A 19,547-nucleotide genomic window follows, 5' to 3' on the forward strand; every position below is an offset into this window, starting at 1 on the left:
AAAGTATCTTGGTTTCATCGGGTCTAGGGCCGGATTCGGGTCTAATAAATAGATCTGGTGAATATTTTGGGTCGGGTCTGGGTCACATCAAACCCGGCTTCACCCGGCCCATGTGCACCCCTAACGTATGGGTATAATAAACCGGTGATCCGGACGGTTTAAATTACCGGATCCGGGTCACTCTCTACAGTCTTTTTCCTTCTCCTCACCGTTATCCTCTTCTCTCCACCTCTTTCTCCTTACCGTCGCACTCACTGACGTCTCCGAGACTACGCCGGTCCGACTCTCCGGTCTCGCTCGCTCACTCACTGTGTCGCACTCAAGGTCGTCGTCGCGCGCTGTGTCGTCGCTGCGATCTCACTGTGTCGCCGTCGCCCTCCCTGCCATCGTCTTTGCCGGCGTCAGAAGAAAAGGGAACCAGTCAACCAGCGTCTGCGGTCGTCGTCATCTTCAGTTGGTCAGCTTCTTCCCTGTTCTTTCTTTTTTCAATTTCATTGAATCATTGCTGTAAATCATCAGGGCTGGTGGTTTGATATTATCAGGGCTGAATTCACTGATTTATTGTTACTGGTGGTTGAATTTGTTGCTCTGTTGCTGTTGCTGTTGCTGAAATAATAACTTCCTCAAATTTTTTGTTGCTGTATACCTGTATTGACTGATTTCATTTTTACATAGGTGCTATTGATTTGGTATAATTGGTTGAATTTAATTTTTAATTAGGGTTTTTTTGCTAGGATTTTAAAGATGCCTTCATCACAAACACCATGGGAAACACCACTTATCATTTTACAATGTATTATTAATATGATGGTAAAGACATGTATTTTAACTTTTGATTTTAATTTATTTTTTTATAATTTTATATTTTTATTTAATTAAGACGGGTCAATCGGGTGAATTGTCCGGTCGGTTCTGATAATTATGATAAAAACTACGGGTGTTCAAATTTAAAATGATCTAAATTAATCTGTTCATCAAATTCAATCCAAATAAAAAACAATTAAAATCACGCTAATTTGGATTTGATTGGATTCTATTTTTTACAAACTGCATGGATCAGATCGGATTTCTAATCTATTTAAAACTGATTCAATCCAATTCAATCCACACAATGCGCTATAATATTATTATTTTATTATTATATTTATATTTTTACTTATAATATATTCAATTTGTAATATATTTTTATATTATTCATATATTATTATTATTTAATAAATATTTTATGTTAAAAATGAGATTTATTTTATATTAATTAACCTATAATTTTATTCGATCCTTGTATTATTATTGGTTTTTTAAGATATTGTTAAGACTTATTATATTATTATTAGTTATTAAAAATTTGATGTTAGAGATTTGTTATATGTATTTAATTTTTTTTAATTTATAAAACCGTAAATCCAATTCAATCCAAACCGATTGAAATTGGATTAGATTGGATTGGATTTTCTTTAAAAAATTATCTAATCCAAACTGCACTACAAATAAAATTAATGTTTAGATCAAATGAGACCATAAGTCTCAACCAATCCAAACCGCAACTCAAACACCCTTACCAAAAACTGTGGTTTATCCTTTCTTCATTTGCCATTCTATATCCATCGTTGTCACTGTGTTTTCTCTAATCTCTACCTTCCCCACAAATGCACGCAACACCATCATATATATCTTTTTTTGAAACTCTGATATTGCATCACCTAAGCTTTTAATCCACAATTTCTGAGTTACCATCAACATACATAATTTAGGACAAACTTATCGTCTTTTTTAATTTTCTCCTTTTTTATATTTTTTTTTGCTAGTGTTAGGTAGCTTGTCAGAGCAAGTTTCTCTCGCAAAAAAAAAAAAAAATAGAGATGTCAAGAAGCTGTGTGCAAAGAATTGGAAGATGGATCCCTTGGGTTTCCAAGAGAGGTTTTTCTAGTTCACCTTCTTCTTCATGCATCCAAAAGAGCGGTTATGAGCAAGGTCTCAAATCGTTGAACCTTTATTCTGCAATTAACCAAGCTCTCCACATTGCTTTGGACACTGATCCACGGTATGTGTCATCATTGTTATTGTTACTATTGTTGTTTTTATTGTTATGATTGACTTTTTAGAGAAAGTACATGGAACTAACTTTTAGGTAGTCAGCATTATTCAATTCGAGTGTTTAGGTTTATAATTTAAGATTTAGGGTCAAAAGGATTATAATTTAGGGTGTAGAATTTAAGATAAACAAATTAATTTAAAAAAAAGTTGGCTGATGTTGGCTGAAAATAGTTAGTTATGTAGCATTACTCAAAAATGTCCTTCGATATTTTGCAATTTTTTTTTTTATGTGTATAATGTGCATTGAGTTGGGAGAGAGGGGAGTGGGAAGTAATAACATTGTGTTGTATTAACTGAAATCATATTGAGAATTGTTCCATTATATTGGAGAAGTGATTATTAGGTACTAATAGGCTAATCATATTGAATAGTTGAGATAACAAATAGTATTAGAAATTCTATGTTTCAACTCTCTTGTATAATAATACATTTATACATTATTTTGGGAATGAAATTTACTTATCTTAGTGTGTATTCAATGATGCTTAAGTTTTCCATAGAGAGAACTTTTTTATCAAGAACGTAGAAACTTTGTCCGCAACAACTTTGATTATAAGCTTTCTACGCTAATGTAAAGTGGTAGAGCGATAGTAAACAATCAAAACCAAGAAAAAGTAAGAGAGAATGAAGATGGTTTTTGAGCTTCAATTATTTAGACATTGGCTCTTACCTTTAGGTTTGACTAACTAAATCTAACCATTGCTAATATGAAGCTTTGTATTGTACTATCCTAGTATACATACATAAAGAACAAGTATTATTATTAACAAGAGAAGGATAATACTAATTATGGAGCATAATATATCCCTCATTATAAAGGATTAGGATATACAAGAATACACAAGCAGCAGCATAGAAATGGAGCGAATTTCTCCAATCTCAATGCATCTTTGGGAAAAGATACTCTTCTAAACATTTTATACTCCTTAAAGATGTGAGTGTTATGCTCTATCCAAATACCCTTACTAGTAGCAGAAATCACAAATTGCCATAAATTTTTTATTTTCTTCCTTCTCCCGAAACTGTTTAAACAAGAACTGATTTAAGTCTCTATGTTGTACCCAACACCCATCAAAGATGCTAAACAATGCATTCCATGAAAATGTAGCCTCTGGACAGTTTAAAAGCAAATATGATACTGATTAAGAATTCAATCCACTCATATCGCACATGTCTAGGAAATAACATGTGGCTTCCGACAGGCAATTGTTTTAAAAAAAATCATATGATTTTATTTCTTCTAGGATTAATTTGATCCCATTGTTGAATGAAATTGATATAAGTGTATGTATTTCTTGTACACCTTTAACTTCCTGTTTACATATTCTTAACTCTCACTGTGTGAAACGAAATTATTTTTTCGTATAGAATCAATATTATGTTCAACCTCATCTTCTCTTGCATTTGATTTCAGTTCTTATGTTTTCGGAGAAGATGTGAGTTTTGGTGGGGTCTTTCGTTGTACAACAGGATTAGCAGACAAATTTGGGAAGAAAAGGGTTTTCAATACTCCTTTATGTGAACAAGTATTTCTTTACTTCTTTGTTGCCTTTCCGTTTTCTCTCTTCTTGTTCTATTCCCATTCTCCCTCTAAATTTTTATGATTGGTTATGATTCTAAAATCTCACTAGACAGTTCTAGGAAGATGTGTTCAATTGAAGATCCAAAAATGATTCAGTGAACTTCTTTACTTCTTTCTTGCTACGTATGTTTCTAATTATTTGTAATTAGTATTCCTTTAGCATTGATTTAAAACAATTGTGCTGAAATGCTATTCATAGGGTATCGTTGGCTTTGGCATTGGTCTAGCAGCAATGGTGAGTCTCAGAGCTTAAAATGGTTTTACTTCCTAGTTTTTAACCAACGAATTTAGTTTTCCTTCTCCTTCTCTTTTTTGATGTAACAATTGTTTAAACTCCTTTTATATTTTACATGGCAGGGCAATCGAGCCATAGCAGAAATTCAGTTTGCAGATTACATTTTTCCTGCTTTTGATCAGGCATTCTCCCCTCTCACGGCTAGTTTTAGTCAAAGCTACATTCGATAGGTAGTTGATCAATTTTTGTTTCCAGATTGTCAACGAAGCTGCTAAATTCAGATACCGAAGTGGGAATCAATTTAATTGTGGTGGTAAATTTCTTTTCCTGCTTTAACGTTGGAAGTTCTGGCTTATTTTTATTTTCACCTGTTGCATGAAAATCGTTTTACTCACTCCTATAGGTTTAACGATTAGAGCCCCTTATGGAGCTGTGGGCCATGGTGGGCATTACCACTCTCAATCCCCTGAGGGTTTTTTCTGTCATGTTCCTGGTATCAAAGTACGGTGCTTTCATACATTCATTTTTTGCTGATTAAACTTTTCTTCATTTTTGTTTAAAGGCCCTCTTCATGTGTAAGATGATCATCGGTTTAGACCAAGTGATAGTGAACATGCATGCCTAAATCTAGTCATCAAATTAAGACAGCTAAAAATAATGGAATTAATAGAAAGCACCTGCATCTTACCTCCCAGATGAAGCGTGGCAGGATATCTCAAATTTTTTTGAAGTACCATTAATTTATTCAATGATATGCTTGGTGTTGTTTAGGCCTTGAGCATAAAACTGATTTCATTCAGGAGCATCTTAACCCCTGTGGTTGATAATATAAATCAGAGATGGTTTAAAATCCATTGACCAGTCACGAATGGTAATATGATTTATACTTGTTCCTTGTTTATGACATGTATTCTTACATCTTTGAAGCAAGGTTACAATGGAATTTCTGCTACCATCAATATGAAACCCGTAAAATCCATTATCACCGATTTTGAACCTAAGTTACATACCTATTGCATGCAGTTTACTTCCAAGAGTATACACAGATTTCATATAATTAATGATCTTATTGTAGAATACTGTTGTTTTATGGTTGGTATTTTTACAAAATGTCTCGAGTGTTTCTTTTAAAGGTGGTCATCCCTCGAAGTCCCCGAGAAGCAAAAGGGTTATTGCTGTCTTGCATTCGAGATCCAAATCCTATCGTATTTTTTGAACCGAAGGTTGTGTTTTATCATGAGAATTATGTCTTCAGCTTCTTTATGGCATTTGACTTGTGAAAATTAAATCATTTGAATCTTGGTTTCAGTGGCTATATCGTTTGGCTGTCGAAGAAGTACCAGAGGATGATTACATGTTGCCACTATCCGAGGCAGAGGTACAACACAAGTCGCATTAAATTCATGAAATGAAGTTAGAAGTTTGTCATAACAACAGAATGATAATTCTGTGAAACATTTAGTCTGATAAATTTTTTTAACATATACTCAGGTGGTTCGGCAGGGAAGTGATATTACACTTGTTGGATGGGGAGCTCAATTATCTGTAATGGAACAAGCCTGTCTAGATGCTGAAAAAGTAAGTTGCATTGGCGCAAAAATAGGTTACAACATACATTCTGCATCACACAATAATTCTCCATGGTTTACAGTATGTTGGGCAAGTTGTTGTTGAAGAATTATATTTGGTTTTTGGAATCAATCTTTTTTTTCCAGAAAGGGAAAACAAATTGAATTTGGGGTTGGGATATTTTATCATACGCTTGGTTGAGTTACATGTGGAAGGAAACATTTTTTTTTTTAGAATTCTAATGTCAGAGGGAAGCTGATTCTGTTTCCATGATTGACAAAAGAAATAACAGAGACTAGAATTGGAAACCGCGGTCAAATAGTACAGACATGAAACTAATATATCACATCTATTTTATGTCAAAAATGCTATGTTCACACCAAAAATCAGTTACCAAATTAGCCATTATGTATTTGTGTATAAATACAGGTGTAGTTTAACTAGTGTATTTTGTATTTTAATATATATTCTATAAAAATAGTTCAAATAGTTCATTTAGTGGCTGATTTTTTGTCTAGACCTAGTATGGTTGATTTTATATGTGCTAGTATATCAATTGGCAGTACTTTTTTTATTTATTATGTGTAATAGTAATAAAAATGGAATTACCCAATATGACAAGTTGTTTATAACTTAATTAAGAAGCTTACAGATGCAGAACAATATGCCATGCAAGTGCTACATAACTTATTTAGTTTTAAATAAAGAATATTGTTGGTATTTAATTCATATATAATAGGAAAAAATAGGCAACAAAATGATAAGCACATCTTTTCATGTCGTGTCAATGTACATATGTCTAAGTGAAACTGTAGTTGAGCAGTATGTCAATTTGGGTTGTTGGTATTTAATTTTCATATATAAAACTATTTAGAGCATCCCATTTGTAGATTCTTCTTTTTATTTTCCAGTGGAAAATTTGGTAGTTGAAACTCTCTTAAATTACTTACCGTTGGGGAAAAAATAATCATAATATGAGAAAAATACTGAAAATCACAATTTGCTTGTCTATCATAAAATATAATCATAATATGAGAAAAATACTGAAAATCACAATTTGCTTGTCTATGATAAAATATTACTTGTTTCTTAAAATTTTCAAGTAATTGTGACATTTTACAGGAAGGAATTTCTTGTGAACTGATAGATCTAAAGACATTAATACCTTGGGATAAGGAGACAGTGGAGACCTCAGTTAACAAGACAGGAAGGCTACTTGTGAGTAAATTAATTTCAACGGTCAAAAAACGGGTGTATCCGGATTTATAAACGTGTCCAAATACATTGATTAATTATATTTAGATGCATTGATTTATAACTTTATCAAAAAAAGTCAAAATGACCATCAATGTGGAATGGAGGGAGTGTCTTACATGATGCTTTCAATGGGATGTATAGATTAGTCATGAAGCTCCGGTAACCGGAGGTTTTGGTGCTGAAATCTCGGCTTCTATTGTTGAACGCTGCTTCTCGAGGGTATGCTTCAGCCAAATTATTGTTGTAGAGTATATGAAATTGCATTCATACTTAACCATATTCAACAGTATCGGTACGAATTTCTAACCGTCTCTTTCGTTATTTGTGGTATAGTTAGAAGCCCCTGTAGCGAGAATCTGCGGTCTAGACACCCCTTTTCCTTTGGTGTTTGAGCCCTTCTACATGCCAACCAAGAATAAGGTAACTTGTCTGTTCGCCTTAATTTTCTTTACAATCATAATAGGTGTACACAAAAAATCAGTTATCAATATATAATACATATTGAAATATAAAATACAAATTAAAAATGAGTTAAACAAATATGTATTTATATACAAATACATGAGGACTGATTTAATAGTTGATTTTTGGTGTACACATAATATTTTTATTTTCCTTATAGGGTAAATTACACTAAGCATCCTTGAGATTCCGTAACAAGTTCTGCCACTTATTTTATGCAGATATTGGATGCTATTAAATCAACCGTTGGCTACTGAAGAGCTTAATCACAATCTTTCAACCATCTATGTGATTTTGAATTCACATGATCATCATAATGATCATGTTTGGGACGAGATGGATTAGTATAATGCATTGCAGACCATGGAATCTGCAGATTAAATTAATCATGCCTTCTCCAAATGTAAAACATTTTTAAAAAATAATAATAATAAAGGAGAGAATGAATGAAACTTGAAAATAACCATACATTCGCATATTAGGCCCATCCTTGTAATTCTATATATAATAGGAATATGTCACATGAAATATCTAAATGAGAATGTAAGAATGAGTTGATAGTCAAAATCGTCCCTGAAAGATACTTCGATCTCTATATCAGTTTTCGAAAGATAAAGTTAATCAAAATCGTTACCGAAAGATGACGGACATGACCATGTTCGTCTTTCTGTCATCTCCTTTACTGAGCTGGCAAACGTTGGATGACGTGTTTTGTTAATTGCCTGGGTGGACGACGCCTACGTGTACGCTGGGGTTGTTGACAAGGTAAGTACGTTAAAACAATTCAAATCAGTCCCTTGGATGATGAACCCTAATCCTAAATTCGTTGATAAATAAGTCGCGGTCAAGAATTATATGGCCCCATAGTTGGGTAGAACTTGGAATTGTTGGGTCGTCGGGAGGATGGAGACGGAAAATGGAGGTCGTAGTGGTGGTGTGTTTTTTCGGTCGCACGACAGTAACGGTTCCAGTGCTTCAATGCGAATGAGGAGGAAGACTCATGAGGAATAATGTTTCTGCGGGTTGAAGGCTGTGATAAAAAAAATCTGGGGCAGCAGAGAACCCAGATAGATTATTCTATGCATTTCCAAGATACCGGGTGAGTGGTGTTGAAAAAGTTGAAGGTTTTTCATCTTGTTCTGTGTTATTGGATGTTTTTCATTGTTTTTGTCTCTGATTTATCAATTTGCAGAAGGGCAGTCACTGTAATTACTTTAAGTGAGTTGATGATAATGACTATCAAGCAGTGGTTGAAGGTGGTGTAAAGGAAGATTCTAGAACTGAATTGCAGGTTAAAAGTGATTATGATGAATGGAGGGTGAAGGTGGCATGAAAATTAGGTAGTTTGGAAGCTGAAGTTAGATCTTTGAAATTGCTAATAATTTTTATATTTGTGATAGTTGTAATTAATGTGATCCTTTGTTGTTTGATATGTACTTCCAAGTAAACACAATTCTGTTGAAATGTAATGTTGTATCGAGTTGGATGGATTGAATGAGAATAGATGTTTGATTAGTGCTATTTAAGATTAACTCCAAACTCTCAATTACTGCATTCTAGAATATTGCAAATTAATCAATATCACTGTTGCTATAAGATTAAGCCATAAACAGGATAAGTAATCAAAGTAAGTAGTCATAACATTGTGCTGCCATTCAAGACTAATTGTCTCATTGTCTGAAAGATAAGTACCACAACAAATTCATAAGGTATCCAATCCTAAAAATGAAGGCTACACCAAAAGAAAATGACAGATACAACTTTCAGATTACACATAACCACAATGTTTAATATGGTACTTCATTTGTCCTATACAAAAAAACTAAAGCAGCCCTATACATTGCTTTCTAATCAATGTTGTTTATCATTCTTCCTTGAGTGCTTGAAGTTTGGAGTAGGCAAAAAAGTCATAAAGTTGGCCAACTTCTTAGCAATTGCAGAACTTGTCCCTTTGATGGTCTCAACCGAGATAGTCACTGGTGCAGTTGTAGTAGGTTTATGGGAGGATCTAGCTCTTACTTTCACTTTAATCACCTGTAATTTAGGTGGCCTAGCTACAACTTCATCCTACATAAGCCAATACCAAAAGCAATTGTTAGTTTATAAAATAAAGGTGATATTTTTCTTACGCTTGAGCAGTCATTATACAACCTGTTGTGTAGCTTGGGTTGGTGGAATGCTTTCAGATTGGCTGATGTCAATCTCTGTAGGGAGTGGGATGGGTGCTAGAAGTGAAGGCAATGGTGCTATTACTTCTGGAACATTATCGTGTTCTATAGGGACAGCATTCACTTCAGGATCAGCTGCATCTGCAGCAGGAGCAATAACTGCCAGTTGCAGCTGCATCTGCCTAGCATTTTTCTCAGCATCCAAGGCTTTCTTCTTTGCACAGTCTCTTTTGTTGTGGCCAACCTCACCACAGTACGTGCATTTGATTGGGTTGTACTTTCTTTTCATCTATGTCTTTAACCCAGTTGGCTATTCATCCTTCTTTCTTCTTCTTTTTTTTGTCGGTCTTCCAGGTTTTGGTTTAAATGGGGTGGGACTGGAGCAGGATGTGGCGTTTTTTCTCATAGATCCTGTCCTTTTACCGGATTGACATTGAAACAGTAAGTCCTCCTATATGCTTCCATCTTCAACCAATCATGACAATACTCTTCAGTCCTTTTGTCATTCTTATCTTATATGACTGATATTGCATGCATACACAGCATACCTTTTCAAACAAATTAAATTGTTAATTAAAATGTGTAACATGACTGAATATAACTTATCTAAGTGTTGAAATTGTTACTTGTGAGTTGCCAAAACTTATAAGTGCATGTGCGCTTTTCCAGGTCAACAACCATATTGGTTGGCCAGCCATGCACTTCGTACAACTCTTCTTTTTCATCACCATACCACTGAGGAGCCCAATGACTAGACAAGGATGTCATTGCTTCAAGTCTACTTTGCTGAACAAGGGGCAGAATTCCTTGATAGTTCTATAACTTCTTCCTATTGTCAATCATGCTCTTTATGATGATCCTTCTCACTTCCTCAATTAAGGTCAGGATGGGCTTGCTCCTTTCGTGCTTGGTTTTGGCATTAAACGATTCACATGCGTTGTTGCATATGTTATCCACCTTCGGAACCTCACTGAAATGCGCCTTAGTCCATGCATCTTTCGGCCACTTGTCAAGATACTCCCAAGCTTTCTTATTTATCAACTTAACTCTGTTCATATTTCTATTAAACTCATTTGTTGTCCTCGACCTTGCACATTCCCACACCAAATATTTTAACTCACAGCTTGACCACTGCTTTGAGAAATTGTGCCACAAATGCCACACGCAGAATCGATGATGGACCCTTGGAAACACCTCCTAAATAGCAGGGATTAAACCCTGCAGAGAAGACAACACACAAAAAGATACTTAATCAAGTTAGTCCCTTAAATAATTTCATTAAATTAAAACAGTCCCTCAAACACTTTTCATTAAATTAAATCGATACTTAGAACGTATTATCGTATATCAATATCATCCTTACCTTCTGCATATCCGAGATGAAGCACCATTTGTTATCCCTGTAGTCTCCCAAATCCTTGTGCATTAGCTCCAGGAACCACTGCCAATTATCTTTATTTTTCACATTGACAATAGCATAAGCAATTACAAAGATGTGATTGTTAGCATCTTATCCACATGCTGTGAGGATTTGACCCCATGCAATGTCTTCAGAAACGCTCCATCCAATCCTATCAAAGGTCTACAACCTGCCTTAAACCCCCTCTTACAATCATCAAGACAGACATAGAATCGTTCAAACAGGGGTGGACTCTCGGACATGGGGATGACACCAACTTGTATTGTGGATCCGGGGTTGCTAGTCAGTAGTTCATTAGCATAGTCCCACAACAACCCATACTATGCTATTTCATCACCCTCTACAACTTTTCTAGCAGCTTTCAAGGCTTTAGTAATACATGTGCTATTCAAATACATATTACACTTTCTTACAAACCAGTCATAAATCTCTCGGTGCTTCATAGTGGAATGTTTCCTAAGTTTAGGTACTAATTTACTAAGTGTCCATGTTTGGGTGGCAGCTCTATTCTTCTTCCTTCTTGGACAGGTGTGACTATCAACTAGAGTTTTAATTTGCCAAGATCCGTTTTGTTTGTTACATGCACAATATACAACCCATGGACAATCTTCAGTCTAACAAACAGCTCTAACTCTAACTTTATCATTCTTTACGAATGAAATATTTCTACCCCACTAAATTGTGTAATCCCTTGTGGCTTGCATAAATTCATCCTTTGACTAAAATATCATACTAACCTCAAATTTCAAAAGCCCAAACTTAGTTTTCTCATTAAATTGAGAGTATACCGTTGGTGATTCTTCATCAGAGTCCAACTGTTTACCAGAATCTTCTGAATGCCATGAGTCAGCATCTGAGTCACCTTCAAGGTCATCATCATCCTCATTTAAATCTGCCAAGAAAAAGTTCAACACATAAGCTAACCTAATCAGTTGCCAAATAAATTAATTAACCAATAACCCTAAGGAAGTAAACATACCAGAGTCAGAGCTTTGTTCATCTTCAGAACCCTAGCTCTTTTCATTGTCGTACTTCTTTTCATAGTTCTCTTTCTGTTTCTTGTTGTCGTTCAACCTCCCGCTCGAGCTGCTCCAATCGGCCGTGATGTCCATGTATCAACCCTAATATTTTCGTCGGATGTGGAGGTCCTTTATCCTCGGGTGGGTGGACTTCTGAGTTAATCTGTCACGAATGGGGGTTTGCTGACGTTCTTTCCCCGTGGGGGGGGGGGGGGGGGAGGGGGAGGGACAATTGTTCTTTCCTGTGGTGGAGGCAATGTAAGTGTTAGGTCGTCGTTGTGAGGCTCTGGTTCCAACTCGAATGCCGTATGGCCGTCTTCAAATTGACTGTCCGTCATATGTAGGTGTAAACTTCCAGGTCTCCGACAACAGCACCAATATTCCGAGGGGTTACCTAAAACTGGGTTGTATTTGGGTCTGACATGAGGTTCAGACTCCTTCTCAGGCAGTATCCGACTTGTGCTGGTGTCGAAGTGCCGTCGTTCGAGTTCTCGTGAGGAGATAGGAGTGGTATCTACAAGAGACTCACATGCTTAAGTTAAAAAAGAATTTAGGCAGGTTTTTAGGAGATTGGGTTCTAAGTATACCAGAGAGTGTCAATGTATTTATAGTAGAGTATATAATCACATTTTAGAGTAGTTTCACTTTTATTGGTGGCTAACTGTTCCCTTTTTCTAAGGAGTTTGTTGAGATCTTCCTTCTAAATAAGTGGGATATATCTTGGGGGAGTAGTTACTGATTCGAATAAGTATGGTTGAACTGTCTTTGTGGCGGTCGATCTCTATGAGGTTAAGTAGTAGTGGAGGAGGCCACCTTAATTAGGTGGACTTTTATTCTTTTTAGGTCTGATTTTATAATTTTAGGTTGGAGTATGAACAATACCTATATATAAAAAATATAATTGAGATATAATACATAAAAATATAATTTCTTATATTATTAAATAAATTAAGAAATATAATATTTTATTTAAATAAAAAAGTTTGATAAATTTTTTTGAATAAACAAAATAAAAATCAATTAAAAGAATGTTCGTAATAATTACTATATCATTTTTAAGTAGACTGAATTTAATCTGTCAAACTTTCAGCAATTGATAATTAAAGTTTAAAAATTTTTTAGGGATAAAATTGCGGTATAAAATTTTAATTGCCCTGTTAGATAGTTGTTAGAAACTCTAGTATAACTCCCTAACATGAGTTAAATTGAATAAATTAAAATTTCAATTATTAAATTAAGGTTTGAGTCAAATTTTAGAGATCAATTTAATCTTTAACTCAAATAGAATATAGCAAAAAGTGTCTAATAGTAATCTTAGCAGCAAGACAAATTATTCAGTAATTTAATTAGAAACATATAGTTTTTTTTATAGCTCTTAAACTTATAAATCAAGAACTTATTCGTTACGAATATAAATTAATAAATTGTTAAACCCTAACAATTATTTAAACGGACGAAAGAGTTTTTTTAATTTCCTTCCAGGAAACAAAATGGGCCTTTAGACGCAGAGGCGAAGAATCTGAGCCCAACAAAATGAAAAGCTAGAAGGAAAAGAAGAAACCCCAGTACCGACGACGAAGACAAGAAGTGAAGCAGCATCAGTGAGAACAGAGGAAGCAAGCAGAAAGGAAAGAAGAATGGGAAGAAAGAAGGGGTACGTGGAGTTCGATGAGTCGCCGCCGGACGACTTCGACCCGGAGAATCCGTACAAGGATCCGGTGGCTTTCTTGGAGATGAGGGAGCACATTGTCAGAGAGAAGTGGATCCAGATCGAGAAGGCTAAGATCATCAGGGAGAAGCTGCGATGGTGCTACCGCATCGAAGGCGTTAACCACCTTCAGAAATGCCGCCACCTCGTTCAGCAGTACCTTGATTCCACCCGCGGCATTGGTTGGGGCAAGGACGGTCGCCACCCTTCTCTCCACGGTACCCTTTCCCTTCCCCCTTCTACCTTTCTCTTTGTTTAGGTCATTGATTATAGGGTCCTGAATTAAAAATTACGTTAAGACTTGCTCGTTATTAGTGATTTCTCATTATCAATATGCACGGGGTTTTGCCAATTATTGAATGCGATGAACGTAATTTGGGTTTGGGGTATTGGAATTCGTGCAAGAGAAACTTGCTTTGAGGAATAGGATATTTGACACTCATGGAAGATAATTTGGGCTTCTCTTGTTTAATAAACAAGGGGTTTTATGAATAGTTAAGTGGTGCGTGTGTAATATATGCCTAGTTGTGCCTTTTTGTTGCTCACTTTTGAGCTTGTGTCTCTTGATTATTTCATTTCTCATGCTTGTTTGATTTCTATATTCGAATTCGGTCCTCTTTTTATTGTTGTTTGTAAAGGTTTCATTTTCATGATGGAGGAAAGACCGGATAGTAAGGGACTGGATTAATTCCAATATTCTTTGGTTAATGGATAACCAATCCAATTTTATCTGATTCTGCTTATCTGCTGAAATAAATTTGGAAAAGAAAAGGCACTTAACAAATATTTTTTTCATGGTCAATGGAATAGAGTTATCAAGTAGGTGTATGCGATTTATCTCAAGTTGTGATTGTTTGTAGCTGATGGATGAAATGGTATGTTTTGGGTATTTTGTATCCCATATTTGATGGATGGTACATAGTATTATATTCTGATAAATATGGAAATGAAAAAGAAATGAATACGCTTATTTTCAACTAACATAATGTAGAAGAATCAAATTAAAACTCACCCTATAATGTTATAGCTGGAAAGATCTGGAACAATATGCTTTGTGGTTAATCCTTTCAGTTACAATTAATTGTCTTCTACTCTTCCCTTTGGTGCTTTTTGTGATGATTCCTTTTGCTTTGTTTTATTTTCTGAACTAGGTCCAAAACCTGAGGCTGTTGAGTCTGAATGACTAGACTGTCCTGTGGATAAATAAAAGGTAATTTCAAACTTCATTTCTGTTTCTCTTATTTACTTTTCTATATATGTAAAAATATTATTAGGCAAATCATAGAGAAGGAAATAATTGTTCCAATGACGGAAAATGCCAATGCTGAGTAGAAATCCCTTTATGTTGTTACTAGTCAGTTATGTTTCCGACTTTTAAAGAATTTGATTTGCTTATTTGAAGTTTGGGATGCTCAGTAACAGCTTGTGATTGAGCACATCCCAAACTTTGGTTGAGAGAGTAACTACACATCATTTACGATTTGATGTGCACAAGAATATAAAGATCAACTTTCATAAGGGGCTATGGTTTGATTGTTGTCATCATAGACCTCTCAATTTAGATTCTCTAATTTCTAAAATTTATTTAAGAGAAATTTGATACAGGTGACTGGTGTGACAGTAGTAAGGTGGATTTCTGTTGAGTTAAGTTGTGAGAAATTATATATTTATAGCTTAAAATGAATTGGTGTTGATAGTAAGGAAAACATTATATTGAGCATCCACTAAGTTTGGATTTTTGCCCCACTGCAATTTCATAAACTTGATAATGACAAATAATTGGTGTTATTTGGTATATTTGGTGGGGAACGTTTGATTGCTTAATTTGATAGGTTTTTATAATTAGAAAGAAGTATAAGCACACGTTATTTTGTTCTTTCACATATTTTTCAATGTGGTTGAGAAGTCAGAAAGTTGAAACTTCTGCATAATGAAGCCTCTTTGACCAAATAAAGGATCTTAAACATAGTTCTTTTGGAATTTGTTGCCTTAATTGTATTTATTTCAAAAGGCACTAGCAATATTTGCATGTCCTTTAACTATAGGTTATGAACTCAGATATCATTGTAGTCTCATTTCCAAAGAATCTATCATTTATAACATGATTTTGCGGATGTGAACAAAAACTGATTTTTGGTTCTTTTGCAGGGAGATTGATTACGAAACTGATCATATTGCTGAAATCAAATACAAGGAGAAGTGCCTATGTTGGAGTTCTTGTGTTCTTTTTTCCTTACAACTCTATTTTGGCCTGGCTTGGGCTATTTTCCCTTGGCTTTAGTAGGCTCTTTGCTTCTTAGCATGCAAAAATGTAAACAAATTTGGTACATCAGATTATAAAATAAATTTCTCTAGTTTCTTCTTGTGTGATCTCAGGGTGCATTAATAATAATACGATTTCTGTGTGTTCTATGTATGGTATGGTCCATTCCTAATACTCAACAAAGACTTCAATGTGACTTTTTACTCCTTAGTTTTTCCCTTGAGTTGTTTCATGCGTATATTGAACACCATGACATTTCTCTTCTGCAATGATGCTAATGGTGGTGCTGTTGCATGTGAATTCAAAATGTAAAGGAAACTGTTTCTAAGAGGTATATAACCAATTATGCACTTTGAATTGAAATCAATGAAAGACTGAATTAAGCCGTTACTCTGAAATTTTGTTATCGACTATTGAGCCAAGTAGAGGAAATAACATTAAAGAAAGATAAATAATTTCTAGATTCCAAGGAGGTTAAGTTAATGTGAGCCTCGTTCAACATTACCATTGTATACATATCATAAATAACATTAGAAACGATTGTGAAGGAACTTCTCTTAAATCTGTTCTCACATTAATCATTAAAACTAAATATTACTTTATTTGTTTCTAATAATTTCAATGGCAACATCATTAAGATTGACAGTATCAATGCTGTAAAGAATATAAATAAATTCAACAATACAGCAGCAGCAAATGTTTATTTTCCTCTTGAAATAATACAAGGTTGAGTGAGTGAAGAAGCTAAACAATAAGATCATGTCTCTTTCTGAAAGATCTCTTCTCTTGGGTAAGCAAAAGGATGATGTTCTCTTTTCCCTTAATTGGCATAACTCGAAAACCTGAAAACATGCATGATCAAGAAGAAAGTAAGTAGGACTTGTTTGATATAAAGAATGGAAGAGACAAACCTGTGAAACATGCTGCTTTGAAAATATTCTACGAAAGAAAACATGATCTGCAACTGCAAAGGAGAAAAGGTAACAAAAGAAAAGAAGTGAAAATTGGAGCTCCCTTCAATCCAATGGATGAGCTAAGCAGGCGGATTGAGTTGCTCTCATGTCATGCATCTGGCGAAACTTAACATCTTAAAATAAGAACATTAAGGGTAGCCGAATGCATGAGATGACAGCTCTTTGCCTCTCCTTGGCCCTTCGTATTGGATTGAAAGGAGCTCCTTCTTCTTAACCGCATTCACTACTAGACGTTTGCTCCTCCTTCTTGATCTTTGAATAGTGGAGCATATCTATATATATATGAAGAGCAAAATGGCCATTCCTTGCTTCTTAAACAATAAACAAATACTCCTATGGATAAAAGGTTCTACTTGGATTCTCGACATTGGTGCACGCTTCACACTGTTCACTTTTTGCAGCAGAAACTTTGTTCCTTCACGATGCAACAAAAATAACAATACAAGTAAAGTAACAATTAGATCTTTGATCCTTCAAAATGTTGACCTTAGACTAAGGCACAGTTTTGATAAATAATTTAATTAAGTTATTTTTGAAAAAATAGCTTAAACAATAAATGTTTATATTAAAAATAACTTATAAATAAGTTATTTTGTGTTTAGTTTTTTAGTTCTAAAAGTACTTATTTTAAAAGAAAAGTGATAAAAAAATTTTATTATGAAAAAAGTCATTTTTTTTAACTTCTCCTTAAACATTAAAATAATTTTTTAAAAAGTTACAATTTTGTTTTGAAAATTGTACCCAGTTCAAATAATATATATATAGGGGGTTACAATGTTTAGAGATAGAGCAAGTACCCAAAGGATTCCCACGAGACGACTGATCCAAAAAGATAAAGAGAGTTGAACAAAACTTTTTCTTTTGCCTCTTTGAACTTGGCAATACAAAATGACAAGCAAACAGTTAAGCAAACATGCTATACCATTTCTCTATTTGACATATATTTATAACTTTGCTTAAATTTGATAGATGAAGGACAAAAAGAGCTTCATGCATTCGAACAAGAAAACTTCAATGTCCAAAATTGGTTGTACCTGTTGGACAAGAAAACTCGTTTTGATATAATCCTAAAGTCATGCCTCTTGTGACATGACGATATGTAGTTGAGTTCCAATGAATAGGCTCAGCAGCCTTTGAATTCTTGTATTTGTCCATCACCATTAATATCGGATTCCCTTTCAGATCAATGTTGTCGCCTTCTTGTTTTTTTCCTACTACTTTGCTTCATATTTCAGTTACATCCTATGATTTACTACCATTCAAGAGAGCCGGTGAAATATGTGATGGATAATCCACATTGATTGTACCAATTAAATAACAACAAATATATTAGGAGCAGGAGCTTCGCATCAAAATTTATTATTTTTTTTAGTCTAATAATTTAATAATATATTTTATTTTATATTTTTAAAAGGTATTCTACTGTATAGATTAGAGTAGTATAGAAAGAGAAAATATTTTTTTAATTATTTTTTATTATTTTATTATTATTCAAAATGTGGGTCCTATTTTTATTAATCTCTCTTTCATTCTATTAAAGAAAAAATCTGTAAACTTATATCTTTACCATATAATTTACCTACTTTTAAATATTGATGATTAATTGATGGTCAAAAATAATAAATTATGATGACCTTCTAGTATTTCTTAACAAATTTAATCAAATGTTTTTTGTTTAGTGAAAATTTACGTGTAATTTATCTTTATGTGAAGTTGATATTTAAAAATCATTAAATAATTTAATCATTTAACAATTTTAAATATCAACTTTATATGAAAACAGTTATATATGAATCTTCACTTTTTTTTAGCTATTTTTGTTAGATTTATTAGATTCAACGCTGATGATGAAATATAATCGTGATCTAATTAGATGATATTATATTAGACTATCAATAAAATATATATGATTGGTTTCTACCATAATATATTTAGCTGTTATGAATATAAATTGTGTGCATAAAATATGAGAAATTAGTTTTAGGAAAATAATGTGAACGATATATTTATACCTTTGTAATTGATTTAGTTTTCTTAGTTAGATGAGAACATGAGATTATATCAACATATATGGTTGCTTTAGATTATATTTAGTTGTGATATATCAATACAAGTTGTGCGAATGCAACATAGTAAATATTTTATGAAATGTGAATGATGTGTTATATATTTTTACATGATTTTTAACAAACCCTCTTGTAAATAAGATGTTAGTTATTTTTTATGATATATTTAATAGTTATTAAAAAAATTAAATTAAATCATTATAATTAACATTATAGGTTTCCTTAACTTAAGTTTAAAAAATCAAATCATTCAACTATAATAAAATTATTTTTGCAAATTATAAGAGTTTTTAATTAAAACACACCCAATTTTATAATTAACCAATATCATCACATTACTTGCATCAGTGACTTGTAAATCTTCGTCAATTCTATAGTTATGTCTTGATTCAAGGCTTAGACTTCAAAGTCTATTTCCTTAATCATTTTAACTTTAAAATTTATATTTGTTATGGTTCTTGGTTTGTCTTTTGAGAGAATAACCAACTTGGGTTTCTTTATGGTTGATATTTTTATTCAAAACAACGTTGCACACATGATGCAACAAAACCACGTTGAACACGTTTCCATGATTTTTTTTCCCGTTCATTTTGGTTTTTCTTTTCAATTTTTTTAACCTTTCTTTTCAACATTTTTTTTGTTTAGCTAGAACATATTCAGAAATTGGATGGTTCATGGTTCAAAAAATTGGAAAAAATTGAAAATTGGTCTTCTTTAAAAACTCTTATAA

General features: G+C 33.6%; 2 protein-coding genes across 3 annotated transcripts; both read left to right on the top strand.

Annotated features, from left to right (window-relative positions):
• The first annotated feature begins 153 nt into the window (after positions 1-153).
• On the top strand, positions 154-7,766 carry LOC130951224 (2-oxoisovalerate dehydrogenase subunit beta 1, mitochondrial-like). 2 transcript variants are annotated; one of them, XM_057879859.1, is made up of 14 exons: positions 154-457; positions 1,812-2,041; positions 3,509-3,620; positions 3,876-3,911; positions 4,034-4,093; positions 4,167-4,224; positions 4,315-4,412; positions 5,045-5,134; positions 5,221-5,289; positions 5,403-5,489; positions 6,603-6,698; positions 6,879-6,956; positions 7,071-7,157; positions 7,421-7,766. In XM_057879859.1, exons 2-14 carry the CDS (start codon positions 1,860-1,862, stop codon positions 7,454-7,456), a joined length of 1,089 nt encoding a protein of 362 aa, XP_057735842.1. In that variant the 5' UTR covers positions 154-457; positions 1,812-1,859; the 3' UTR covers positions 7,457-7,766. The 2 variants fall into 2 exon arrangements, with proteins under 2 accessions (XP_057735842.1, XP_057735841.1); XM_057879858.1 differs by having other exon boundaries at positions 166-457; positions 1,806-2,041.
• Positions 7,767-13,300: 5,534 nt separating this feature from the next.
• On the top strand, positions 13,301-15,884 carry LOC130947436 (NADH dehydrogenase [ubiquinone] 1 beta subcomplex subunit 10-B). Its single transcript, XM_057876136.1, has 3 exons — positions 13,301-13,732; positions 14,666-14,724; positions 15,663-15,884. Exons 1-2 carry the CDS (start codon positions 13,444-13,446, stop codon positions 14,695-14,697), a joined length of 321 nt encoding a protein of 106 aa, XP_057732119.1. The 5' UTR covers positions 13,301-13,443; the 3' UTR covers positions 14,698-14,724; positions 15,663-15,884.
• Positions 15,885-19,547: the final 3,663 nt, after the last annotated feature.

Source organism: Arachis stenosperma, chromosome 9 (assembly GCF_014773155.1).
Source record: "Arachis stenosperma cultivar V10309 chromosome 9, arast.V10309.gnm1.PFL2, whole genome shotgun sequence".
In the NCBI taxonomy this organism is placed as follows: domain Eukaryota; kingdom Viridiplantae; phylum Streptophyta; class Magnoliopsida; order Fabales; family Fabaceae; genus Arachis; species Arachis stenosperma.